Genomic DNA, 13830 nt, shown 5'->3' on the forward strand with positions numbered 1-13830 from the left:
CTCCACCTCTCCTTCCCTTAGTCCAGTCTCTCAAACCTCCCACCCCTGCCTCCTTTTCTGAAATCACTGAAGAGGAAACTGCACATTTTCTTTCCTCCTCGAAACTAACTACCTGTTACTCTGATCCTATTCCCACCCATCTACTTAGCACTATCTCTCCTACTGTCATCCCTTTTATCTGTCATATCCTCAATCTTTCACTTTCCACTGCAACTGTTCCTGATGCCTTCAAACATGCCATAGTCACACCACTCTTTAAAAAGCCTTCATTGGACCCTACCTGTCCTACCAAACTATTGCCCCATCTCCCTCCTCCCTTTCCTGTCCAAGATACTTGAACGTGCTTGTTCACCGCTGTTGTCTTGACTTTCTTTCATTTCATGTTATTCTTGTTCCACTTCAATCTGGCTTTTGCCCTCTTCATTCTTTTTTTTTTTTATTCTCAATACACAGTGCAGTTGCAAGAAAAATATTACAACATCAATCACATCAAACAAATACACATATATTTTAACACAGTTATCATTAACAAGCTGCATAACTGAAATGCACTCTGTATCTAATTTTATTTTACCCCCACCTTCCATTCAAACTCTAGCATCCCTGCATTCATTATGCATCGCCCTCTTCATTCAACTGAAACAGCGCTTGCTAAAGTCTCCAATGACCTGTTACTGGCCAGATCCAAAGGTCTCTATCCTAATCTTTCTCAATCTATCTGCTGCTTTTGACACTGCTGATCACTGCCTACTCCTTGATAAGCTGTCCTCACTTGGATTTCACGGATCTGTTCTTTCCTGGTTTTCATCTCTCCCATCGTACTTTTAGTGTATACTCTGGTGGATCCTCCTCCACTTCTATCCCACTATCAGTTAGTGTACCTCTGGGATCAGTCCTGGGACCTCTTCTTTTCTCCATCTATACGTCTTCCCTTGGTACTCTGATCTCATCCCATGGTTTTCAGTATCATCTTTACGCTGATGACTCCCAGATCTACCTCTCCACATCAGAAATTTCAGCAGAAATCCAGGCCCAAGTATCAGTCTGCCTGACATTGCTGCCTGGATGTCTCACCGACATCTGAAATTAAACATGACCGACTGAGCTTCTTATCTTTCCCCCTAAACCAACCTCTCCTCTTCCCCCATTCTCTATCTCTGTGGCTAACACTCTCATCCTCCCTGTCTCATCAGCTCGTAACCTTGGGGTCATCTTCGACTCCTCACTCTCCTTCTCTGCACATATTCAGCAAACTGCTAAAACCTGTCGTTTATTTCTCTATAATATCACCAAAATTTGTCCTTTCCTTTCTGAGCACACTACCAGAACCCTTATCCACATTCTTATCAGCTCTCGCTTAGACTACTGCAACTTGCTTCTCACAGGTCTCCCACTTAGCCATCTCTCTCCTCTTCAATCTGTTCAAAATTCTGCTGCACGACTAATATTCCGCCAGTGTCGTTATGTTCATATTAGCCCTCTCCTCAAGTCACTTCACACTGGCTCCCTATCCATTTCTGCATACAGTTCAAACTCCTCTTATTGACTTACAAGTGCATTCACTCTGAAGCTCCTCAGTACTTCTCCACTCTTATCTCTCCCTACACTCCTCCCCACGAACTCAGTTCACTGGGTAAATCTCTCTTATCTGCACCCTTCTCCTAAACCGCTAACTCCAGACTCCATTCCTTTTATCTTGCTGTACCATATACCTGGAATAGACTTCCTGAGCTGGTACGTCAAGCTCCATCTCTGGTCGTCTTCAAATCTACGCTAAAAGCCCACCGTTTTGATGCTGCTTTTAACTCCTAACCTTTACTCACTTGTTCAGTACCCATATTTTATCATTCCCACCTTAGCAATTCCCTTATCTCTTATTTGTCCTGTTTGTCTGTCCTAATTAGATTGTAAGCTCTTTGAGTAGGGACTGTCTCTTTATGTCCAGTCTATAGCGCTGCGTACGTCTAGTAGTGCTATAGAAATGATAAATAGTAGTAGAAGATCTTTTTATAACAAAATGAAAGTCGCCCCTTCTGAATGCATTCTTATAACTACAAATGTCACACGATCGTCTTGAAGGCTGTTAGTTACAAAAAAGTGGGAGCAGACTGCACTTTCTTTCTTAAATAAAAACCCAGATAGAAGATTAACATCCTATTTCGTAGGCATTCACATGCTTTGTAAAGAATGCACATATCTCAAAATACCACATAATAGTCCACCTTGTAAACTAAACCTGGAATTCAGAGAATGTTTATTTACTTATGACATTTATATCCGATCTTCTTAATTATAAGGAAGAGCAAAATATAAAGCACAAAACTATATAAAAATAATTTGCTAAGACACCCTCTATACTCTTTATATGTAAATAAACAAGCCTCAACTGCCTGGGGAGAGTTGTAGACTTTATTCAAAAACCCCACAAGAGCCAACCATCATTGAGAAAAAAATGCTTTTTTCCAGCAGTGTTTTTTTTTCTCTCCCATGAGTGGAGTTGTTTCTCACTACAGTTTTTTCAGCTTACTGCAATGATAGTGGGGTTTTTGAATAAAAAGTCTATGACTCTCCCCGGGCAGTTGAGGCTTGTTTATTAAATATAAAGAGTATAGAAGGCGTCTCCTTTCTTAATTTTGAGAGCAAATTATTTTTACATAGTTTTGACATTTATATCCCATATTTTCCTGCACAAATTCAAGTTCAATGTGACTAACAAGCAAGAGGGAGTCATTATAAATATAAATTTCATAAACCCATACATTTCAAGAAAGGAGAGGCAAGATAAATAGCTATAAATACATAAAATCTGATAATAGAGCATACATAAAAGAATGGAAGGGGAATTCAAACAAAAAAAAAATTCAACAAGGCAAAATGAATTATGCATTAGTATCAACAGGAATTTTTGAAGATTTCAAAAATTTGTGAAAAACTAAGTAATCATGCTGGGATTTTATATATTTTGGCAAGGAATTCCACCATTTAGTACCTTGGTAAGAAAAATCAGCAGAATAGATTGAATATAACTTTCTTACAGGTAGGGAAATGGAGACACAAGTAGTCTCTTATGCTAAAGGTTGCATTACAAGGTAAAGCAACAAGGGGTAACGTAATCAGGGGCTGCACCATGTAAAATCTGAAACATAAGAGCAGAGTTTTGAAAACAATCCTGGTCTTAATAGGAAGCCAATATAATTGTATCAATAGTGGAGTAGCCCTACCAAAGCGCGGCACATGAATGCCTCAGCCTATGTGGCCCAGGACTCCCAACATCTATGGTGCCTGGCTCTCTGGGTGAGCCTAAAGGGGAATTCCCTACTTAGTACTTTATGATAGCATTAGCCACTGATAAAAGGCTTGAAGCTAGCAGGCCAATTGAATTATTATATATATATCTCTCTCTGCTGCCAAAGTGAGTATTTTTGGAAAGCCTTGGAGCTGCAGGGGGAGCCTGTGAGGAATACACCCAAACAGGGTGAACAGGTAAGGGGGTGGGGGGATGGGGACCTGCACCTCTCGGGCAAAGCCTTGCAGAACCGAGCCAAGGCCTCACACAGTGGCACTAAGAAGTGCGACTGGAGGATGCGGAACCAAGCTCCAAGCTCAACCAGGTACGATCCTGAGACTGTGGCATGGGAGTGGTTGTAAGGCTTGACCATGCTATACGGCCGAGGCCAGCAGAGCAGGGAGCTACGCCACAGACAGGAGCACCGTCAGCACAATCTACCACTTGCTTAAGGTAAAGAAAAATGCTGGATTGCTCCTGGGAGCCCCTTAACTATGCTGGTGATGTCACTGGCAAAATTCAGCTTCTTCTACCTCCACCTGCTGGTAGGAAGGGGTAACACCCATTGTTCAGAACCGTGGAGCTGATGCTAAGAAAAATGTTTTATAAAATAGCCCTCTAAAAAAGAGCAACTGTAGCTGTGGCTTTGAAAATAAACTGTGCTCTACTCGTGGAAATGGGTTTAATAGAACTTCTCACTCTAAATGTCAGTACACACACACATGCAGTGCCATTGCATGTATACTTTTGCCAACTGTGGTGAAAGGTGTTCCTAGGACTGGTTGGGAATTGTGCATACTTCGAGTTTTCATTCATATCATCTGTATGACTTTGAGGGTGAAAGTGTACCCCAGTACGTCTCCTGAAAGGATTTTTAATACAAATGTGTTAACTTTTACTTTGCAAATCCTACAGGCTCCATCTGAATCAATGGAGTGAAAAATGCACACGTTCTTCTCACCATAAATGATCTGGAAATGGGAACAATGAGCAAGGTCATCAAGTTTGCAGTTGACAAAATTATTCAAGGTTGTTAAATCATATGCATATTGTGAGAAATTGCAGGAAACCCTGAGAGGCTGGACAACCAATGGTACATGAAATTTACTGTAAAGTACATAGTGATGCACATAAAAAAAGAGCAAACCAAATTATAGCTATGAAATGCTATGTTTCACATCCAAGAAAAGATCTAGGCATCATTGTGGACAATATGTTGAAATCTTCTGTTTAGTCTGAGGGGTAGCCAAAATATCAAACAATGTTGGGAACTATTAGGAAACGGACAGAAAATAAACAAAGAGTATCATATTGCCTCTGTATCGCTCCATGGTGAAGTTCCACCTTGAGTATCACGTGCAGTTCTGGTGGCCACATTTCAAAAATGTTATAGCAAAATTTAAAGAGATACAGAAAAGTGTGACCAAAATGATAAATGGGATGGAAGATGAGATTTTTTTTTAAGTGTAAACATTCAAAACAAATAGGCGAAAATATTTTTCACTCAACACAATTAACAACTGGAACTTACTGCTGAGTTTTAAAAATATTTGGACAAGTTCTTTGGCTGTTTTCAAGTCCAAACTTAAAGCAGGGCTGGCGGTTGGGAGGTGGGGATAGTGCTGGGCAGACTTATACGGTCTGTGCCACAGCCAGTGGTGGGAGGCGGGGCTGGCGGTTGGGAGGTGGGGATAGTGCTGGGCAGACTTATACGGTCTGTGCCAGAGCCGGTGGTGGGAGGCGGGGGCGGGTGGTTGGGGGGCAGGGATAGTGCTGGGCAGACTTATACGGTCTGTGCCACAGCCAGTGGTGGGAGGCGGGGCTGGCGGTTGGGAGGTGGGGATAGTGCTGGGCAGACTTATACGGTCTGTGCCAGAGCCGGTGGTGGGAGGCGGGGCGGGTGGTTGGGGGGCAGGGATAGTGCTGGGCAGACTTATACGGTCTGTGCCACAGCCAGTGGTGGGAGGCGGGGCTGGCGGTTGGGAGGTGGGGATAGTGCTGGGCAGACTTATACGGTCTGTGCCAGAGCCGGTGGTGGGAGGCGGGGCGGGTGGTTGGGGGGCAGGGATAGTGCTGGGCAGACTTATACGGTCTGTGCCACAGCCAGTGGTGGGAGGCGGGGCTGGCGGTTGGGAGGTGGGGATAGTGCTGGGCAGACTTATACGGTCTGTGCCAGAGCCGGTGGTGGGAGGCGGGGCGGGTGGTTGGGGGGCAGGGATAGTGCTGGGCAGACTTATACGGTCTGTGCCCTGAAAGAGACAGGTACAAATCAAGGTAAGGTATACACAAAAAATGGCACATGTGAGTTTATCTTGTTGGGCAGACTGGATGGACCGTGCAGGTCTTTTTCTGCAGTCATCTACTATGTTACTATGTTTACCACTGTTTTTGACTCCTAACCACTGCTCACTTGCCCTGTCCTTTTTATCCTCACCTCTTTATTCCCTTACCCTTAATTGTTCTGTCTGTCTGTCTTAGCTAGATTGTAAGCTCTTTGAGCAGGGACTGTCTTTTTGTGTATGGTGTACAGCGCTGCGTATGCCTTGTAGTGCTATAGAAATGATAAGTAGTAATAGTAGAAAAAGGTCAATAGATCATTACTAAGGGAGACCTGGGGTAAGCAGCATAGAATCTAACTACTCTCTGGGATCCTGTCAGGTCCTGTGACCTGGTTTGGCCACCTTTAGAAAACAGGACACTGGGCTCGATGAAACTCTGATTAAGCATATTTCAAATCTAGAGTAATCTAAAATTGAAATATACAATGATATCTCCGTACATTGTCACTTCAAGTCTAGACCATATTTCTACTCAAATAAATTAAACAGTAAAACATCAAGACATTATCTCCTTTTAGAACTCTTATGCACAGTGCTATCACACACATCAATGTCTCAAAGTTCAACTACCTCTAGGGTATTAATGGTTATAATTTTAAAGAATTCTGTTTGGTTAATCCAAAAATAAAAAAATCTTGAAATGATTATTAACAGAATACATAACTTCAAAACCTACTTTCTTGTAATGACTGCAGCTGTTTGGCACTTAAGAGAGCGACTGGAGTAACATTCTCCTGTGACGATGGTGATGGTTTTTCAGAGGCCACAGGAGTCTGTGCTGCAGGAAGGGTGGGAGACGGCAAATCCAAACTCAACTGAAGAAGATAGCCTTCAACTGTAGGTACTTCCTCCCACTTAACGTGAAAAGCATGTGTTGTTGCCCTGACCAGCTGAACCTGTGAGGGAGCAGGTGGCTTTTCTATGGAAGAAACAGTATATCAGTAATTACAAATTTTCTGGTCTCTTAGATCTCAAATAGAAAAGGTTTATAATCTCATTCCTAAAGCATCGGAGAAGTACTGTGGTTTTATTATGGAGACCAAATCAACAATCCAAGGCCACAACCCCTCTCAGAAATACATGGCTAAATTGTGACAGAATCTATCAATCCCAGATCAGCCTCATCAGCTATTCTCAGATTCTCAAACAGGGCAATCCTGTGACTGTGGCATTTACCAATGAAAAGCAATTCTTTTTTAATGTAGGAAAACTTTTAATTGGGTGAAAAAAATATTCAAATGTACTGTAAATTCTTTATTGAATCTCAATATCTTAACATAAAATGAGCAAGTTTTAGATTAAAAAAAAATAAATAAATACAACATACCATATATACTTGAATATAAACTGAGATTTTTGGGCCAAATGGGTATCTCAGTTTATATTTGAGTTTCTCTTCATTTTCCCCTCCCGTTTCTTCCAGCATTTCTTCCTCCACCCCCCAACCTCCTGGAGTTACCGGCATTGCTACAGTTCCTACCTCCGGTTAATGCTGACAGAGAAAAGCCATGTGCTAGCTGGTGCAGTGCCTTGAACATACACAGATGCTCAAGGCCCCTGGCCAGCACACAACTCTTCTCTGTCGATGTCAGCTGGAGGTAGGAACTGCAGCAATTCCGGAAACCACGGGATGGGAGGAGAGGGAGGAATGAAGAGGCCACATACTCCGTAGTGAGCTGGGAGTTCTAGTGGATGCTAAAATAACTGTATGGGTCTGGCAGCCTGTACAGATGACCCATGAGTCTGGATGTTTGTGTGGCAGCCACATCAGTACTGCCTACCTGCGTTTTACAGTGAGAAGTAGAAAAGGATGATGTTACGGGGATCTTGTATTCTCTTCTAAGTAGGGATGTGCACAGATAAAACAACCTCAGTTCATTTTTGGAAAAGTTGGCTTTTTTCCCCGATTTTTCTTTCATGTGTTTGTGTTGTTTAACAGGTTAAACAATTGTTACCTAGCCTCCCTCCCCTGTTTATATTCGAGTTAACTGTTTTTGGGGGAGAAAACAATTACCTTGGTTTATACTCAAATAGGTTTATATACGAGTATATACAGTACCTCAATAATTCCCCCCCTACCCCCATGCATCTGAAGAAAAAAGTTTGTTCAATTTAATGTTAAAAATATTACAAATAGTTTGACATGTTTATTCAATGTAAGGGCACTAATTTGACACCAACATCCCTGATGTTTCTGTGTGAAAAGTCAATCTATGACACATCTGAGTAGCGATACACTGACAGAGTGGAAAAGCCTTCTGCTGAGACTTATTAGCAATGTGTATTAAAGACACCTTTTGGAATAGACAAACTCCCATGAAGGACTAAATCACCTTTATATTTTTTATATTTTAAGTTGAATTGTCAAGTGTTTTTTTTTATTTATTTATAACCATTTAAATTTTTACAAGCGATAAAACAACTTGCTGGAAATACAGCGAAAGTAATATGTAGGAATTATTTCAGTCAGGTAATTCTATTCTCTTCCTTAGACCACTAAATAGGGAGAGTGAAACAAGATAAGGAGATCAATTAAACAGTAAACAGAAAAACAAAACGTGGTATTAACCTGATTATCCCCAGATATTACTCGTCTAATTCATTATTCCACATTAATCATCTGGTTGGCTTCAAGGCCAATCTGGTGTATAGTCAAATCATTTCATTAAAAACATACTTATTGTCCAATATTAGTTAGAAATAATACATCTGATTACATTCTCTCTCTTTTAAAAAACAGAAGTTATTTAACAATACATATACTTAAGTCTCTAATTCAAATCCCACTGATTAAAGTAATCCCAGTTTTCACAGGCTTCACTCCTTTTAAAGTAATAATTTGAGGAAATATTTTTGAGGAAAACTTTAGGAGTCATACACGGAACTCTGGGAAAAACAATAATCTCGATATTAATCATCTATAATAATATTCATTTTATTATTCAAAATTTCTGGTCTATTACCATTTTCAAAATCATAACCACTTCTTGCTCATGTAGAATTTCAGTTGAATTGTCCATGTAACTCTCTAATAAAATTATATCTGAAACAAAATTATTTACTGCCACCGTTAGGTCCCGAAGCGCCTTCCAGATGGTATTCAATGTAACCTCCACGGGAGCCAAAACTCCCAAGTTGATTTCTCATAGGTGTTTAGGAGTGGTTCTGCCGAGAATTGTCAAGTGTTTAATCATGAAAAAGTTGAAACTGTGCAGAGTGCCAGATTTTAGTCTGGCCACCTTGTTGGACATACTGGATGGACCGTGAGCCAACATTTATTATGTTAAAAATTTTATATAGCATATGCTCAATTAATATAATCAGATTTTTTTTTGGGGGGGGGGGGAGGGGGGGGTTTCTATCGTGCAAAAGTTAACTGATCTTTTACCAGCCATAGACTGCCTGGAGCATTCTTCAGGCAGTTTTTACAAGGTGCACCAGTAGTAAAGTGGGTAAAGATCAGTGTTAATAGCCTGCATACATCTCACCCTGAACGGGCCTTAGGGCCATTCATCCAAGCCTACAAACAGATTAGCAAAATTACCCAGACCCAAGATTTATATTACAACTACTCACCTGAAATTGTTCAACTCAAGATCCCAGAATGTTATTTTAAATAAATTAAAAAACAGGTGTAATAGAGGACAGTGCACTGTTTGACCTTCATATTAATTCTCTTACATACCAGTATCAAGATACCACAGATCCTTACAGCAAACTTGAGAATTCCAGGCTTTTCGGTAACCATCTCTGCCACTCCAGATGTACAGACGGGTGCCAATGGCAACAGCACAGTGACCGGCCCGCGGCCTGGGCATTGAATTCTTCTTGTCATCCTGAGACTCAGGTGAAAGACTAATCCATTCCATAGTGTCTGTCAAATAAAAAGGCAAAATCAGTTCTATTATGCGATAACAATTTCTCTCAGATTAAAATAATAAAAACAACTGAACAATAAAGTTCACCAGGGAAGGTATTTCTGGCAGGTCATACTGTAGTGAAAGGACTAGATCTGGGACCCTTATTGAGGTTGGGGCACTATCTTAACAATTCTTTTCAAATGACAAACCTATACCACACATATTTTAAAAGTGAGGGGGTTTTTTTTTCACAACATAGCTATTTCCTGCTTCCCAAAGATATATCATATCAAGGGAACAGATACTAAAAAAAATTGTTTGAAGCGTGCTGACATGCTGATTTATCATAAGGGACCTCCCTCTGCAAATAAAGCAAGTATTCAATTTTCTTTTACCATGCATAAAGACACTGACCCAAATTTAGGTAAGAAAACGAGCCAGTGCATTTCCATTCATTGTCATGAGCTGAACTTTCCATACTAGCCAACGCCTGTGGAATCCAGCCACCTAAAACATACATTCTGATACAAATAAAACAAGAAAAGAGGCTATTAGGCATCTGGATAATAGCAATGTGCATTTTTGTATCATTTTGTTTTATATTAGTGCATGTTAAATGTTTTAGCACACACTGTTTGACTAAAGCAAAAACAGTATACACTAATATATTTAGGAGTTAATGTTTAAAAATCAGCATGTGTAATAGAAATGGTACTACTTACACATTTATGTGGCAGCATGCAGAGATTTAAAGAGGAATGTTGGAAGAAAGATGTGGAAGGGGGAGGGGGGGAGATACAGAGACATGAAAATATCTCCATGGTACAAATGCATATGAGGCAGGCCTCTTTCAATTGACAGGAAGCTTTGGAATGAGGGGTCATTAGAATGAGGTTGAAAGAAGATGGATTCAGATGCTTTCTTATGAAAAGGGTGGTGGATACATAGAAAAGCCTCCTAGTGGAGGAGGTGACGTTGAGGACAGTATATGAATTCAAGAAAGCACAGAGGATGTTTAAGGGAGAAGCAGGAATTGCAGAGCTTAGAAGCTGGTGTGACAGACTGGATAAGACATATGGTTTTTCCCTGCTGTCACTTTCTCCGTTTCAGTGTCATCTGGGTGTGGTTTAGGTGACTTTTAAAATGGAACATACTTGTTTCCTATAACATTGGCTGTATGAAGGCTGCGAGGAAGCGGAGATATCCCCTCGGGTTCTGGTCTTGACCAAGACATACTTTCTAAAAAAAAAAAAATTCTCTAGTTATACATATTTTCTACTGTCGCATGGAATACTCCAAAGTTACACCAGGTGACAAAAAGGACAAGCCAGACCACCAGAGTTGCATGTTTCTTACCCTAATAAAGATTGCACATCAAGATGATTTTAGATAACACAGTAACTACACTCAAATGCAATTTAACAATGTAAGATTGATAAAAGAATCATGAAATGAGGTTAGTGAAAGCTATATGCATCTTCTTCTTCAGATACACTTTCAAAATGTCCATTCACCAACTAACTGGACGAACTGAAAGGCACGAGGCTTCTGTGACCTGCCCTTGGTATGTAGAGGAAGGGCTAAATTTATGATATGAAGTATAGATCCTAACAGGTTTCTTTTCTTTGCCTGAGCTACAAAGAACATATAAACTATCAAACAAAAAAAATCAATGTTCCACCCTCCATGCTATCAATGAATAAAGAATCTGAGCATAATGGGCCTTTAAAGCATCCATCTACTTTTGTTTTTTCTTTAACTCACCTATGTCAAGTTCCCAAAAGTCACCAAGTCTGCAACCACACATCCCTCCAAAAATATACAGCTTTGGTTTTCCTGAATCTTTTCTGCAGTACACCACAGATGTGTGAGACTCCCGAGGAGAAGGCAGTGGCCCCTTAGTTGCTGGAATGTTCCAGCCCACAACCCCTGAACCAGGTCGTAGCTCCAGTTCATAGAAATCATTCAAATACCTGGCATGGGATGAAAAAAGGGAAAAGCAATAAGTATAAGGGGGGGGGGGGGGGGGTCAGGTGATCTTTCTGTGTTTAAAACGTTTCCATTTCCAATTGATAATAGCAGCTTTGGTTATTCCAGTGTATGAGAAACCCAGAATGCTGCTAACCATGACATTTAGAGTGGAGGAGTGGCCTAGTGGTTAGGGTGGTGGACTTTGGTCCTGGGGAACTGAGGAACTGAGGGCTAGATGCACTAAACCTTAACGACCCTCTAACAACCCTTTAACGAAGGAAATTCCTAACCGTTGCATGCATTAAAGGCCTTTTTCCTATGAAGCAAGCAGCTAACGAAAACGGAATGCAAAGGAGAAACTACCATTGAAATGTGGACAATTCGGAATGCACTAACCATACCGACGATTGCAACAAATCATTTACCATCAGAAATTTTACGTGCGCTCAGACCTGTTGTTAAGGCCTGAGCTATCATCTCCCCGCTGCCCCCTGCACCATAAAAATCCAAGCCAGCATGTTTAAAAAGAAAAGTAAGATCCAAACACAAACACGTGGCTCTCCGCTTTCCCCTGCATCATTACAAAACAAAACATACTGCTTCTCCCTGCAGCTTAAAAATCTTGTCTCTCCCCTTCTCCCACAGCTTCGAAAATTAAAACTCCCTGCTATCCCCTGAAGCCAATTTTCCCAGTACTGTAAACAAGCTGCAAAGAGGTCTTTTGTTACAAAAGGGGATTTACGAGGGTCGTTCTTTTTAGAGTTATCTTCAACTGCACTCTTCTGCTAGATCAGACAGCTAAAAGGCTTGCAGGTCGGGATCCCCCCCCCCCGCACGCCCCAGTCTGACGTAAGCAACCTACGTAGGTTTAATACGTTTGTGGCTGCTCTGTGCATGCTTAAGGGGCAAATTAATGACGGGGATTACGAACGCTTGATACATTGTACTTTTCAATACCACACCAAACATTTCTGAGCTGGTTTTTTTTGTGCATTCTTCGTTGTTTCAAATTCATTAAGCACTTTTACGATTTAGATTTTTTAACGTTTGGTTGATGCATCTAGTCCTCAGTTCAATTCCCACTTCAGGCACAGGCAGCTCCTTGTGACTCTGGGCAAGTCACTTAACCCTCCATTGCCCCATGTAAGCCGCATTGAGCCTGCCATGAGTGGGAAAGCGCGGGGTACAAATGTAACCAAAAAAAAAAAAAAAATTTGCCAAGACCACCTTGCAGACTGATAAGGAAGAATTGCTTCAGCAACACTAACAAAGGTCTAAGTGTGAAAGCGTTGAAGGATGTATTTTACAAGATGAAGGGCATTCTATTATTAGAGAAGTCAACCACAGAAAGTGGAGGAACACCAACCCCTACAAACGAAACGGTCTAATGGAGAAGGGTAAAACGGATGTCATTTCCAATGATATGAGGGACTCAAAAGGTTCTTCACACACAGTGTTTATTCTAATAAATACATCTTTTAAGACTCGACACAGAACCATGTTTTGGCACAGAGTACCTGCCTCAGGAGTCTCAGATTAGTTGTATGAAGAACAGTCTGTTAGGACATCGTGTCTGGTCAGTCTTCAAATGACCAGCGCTGATCACGGTCAGGTAACAACTAAGACCAGATACACAGTGTCCTAACAGACAGTTCTTCATACATTTAATCACAGACTGTTAAGGCAGGTACTCAGCACCGAAATACAGTTCCAAGTCGAGTAACTGAAATTCTACACATTTTAAGCAATTAAAATATATAGTTTTTTAAAAAATAATGTTATCTGCCCACAATGCAGCAAAAGTACCATGTTAACCCACAAAAAATGAGTTAAAACATTATATATATATATATATATATATATATATATATATATATATATATATATATGTGTGTTAAGAGAAGGGCTTTTAACAAGGCTGATGAATGATCAAAGATACAGGATTTCTAGGACTAACTCCTCAATACTCCTCCATTGTGTTTACAATGTTTCAGTCAATCAAGAGGCAAAAAAAAATAAAAACCCCATGAACCTACTTTTGTGCTCTTCTAATTCCAAATGAAAGTCAGAATGTCATTTTTCCCTTAGGCTAGCACTATAAAAAGATAGTGCACAGAAAAATTTTATAAAGCATGCAAAGGTAAAGGTTAAGATCCAGGTTAATTTTGTTTGATATTCTACCAATCAAAATGTGCAGGCTATGCAGTTTACAAAAGTTAAAACAAAAGTTATGGGGGTAATGGTAAAACAGACAAACATATATAGAACAAATATTACACAACAGGGACAGAATAAAAGGAAATATTACAGTAGCATAAGAAAAAGTTAGGTGATGGAAAGACAATGAAAGGAGAACAGGATTCCAAAGTCAATC

At 40.5% G+C, this 13830-nt stretch overlaps 1 protein-coding gene across 7 annotated transcripts in view; it reads right to left on the minus strand.

The window, feature by feature from the left end:
• The window catches only part of HCFC2 (host cell factor C2), a 106593-nt gene that overhangs the window by 64891 nt on the left and 27872 nt on the right, over positions 1–13830 (minus strand). For all 7 annotated transcript variants that reach the window (XR_003943341.1, XM_030214418.1, XM_030214417.1 and 4 more), the window contains exons 4-8: positions 11250–11458; positions 10640–10724; positions 9900–10006; positions 9311–9499; positions 6302–6544 (exon numbers count right to left, since the gene is read on the minus strand). Coding sequence is in view for 6 of the 7 variants with exons in the window: in XM_030214418.1 (XP_030070278.1) it covers positions 6302–6544; positions 9311–9499; positions 9900–10006; positions 10640–10724; positions 11250–11458 (833 nt within the window). In the remaining variant the exon portion in view is untranslated. The remainder of the gene's footprint in view (positions 1–6301; positions 6545–9310; positions 9500–9899; positions 10007–10639; positions 10725–11249; positions 11459–13830) is intronic.

The sequence above is a fragment of the Microcaecilia unicolor genome, chromosome 9 (assembly GCF_901765095.1).
Source record: "Microcaecilia unicolor chromosome 9, aMicUni1.1, whole genome shotgun sequence".
Classification (NCBI taxonomy): domain Eukaryota; kingdom Metazoa; phylum Chordata; class Amphibia; order Gymnophiona; family Siphonopidae; genus Microcaecilia; species Microcaecilia unicolor.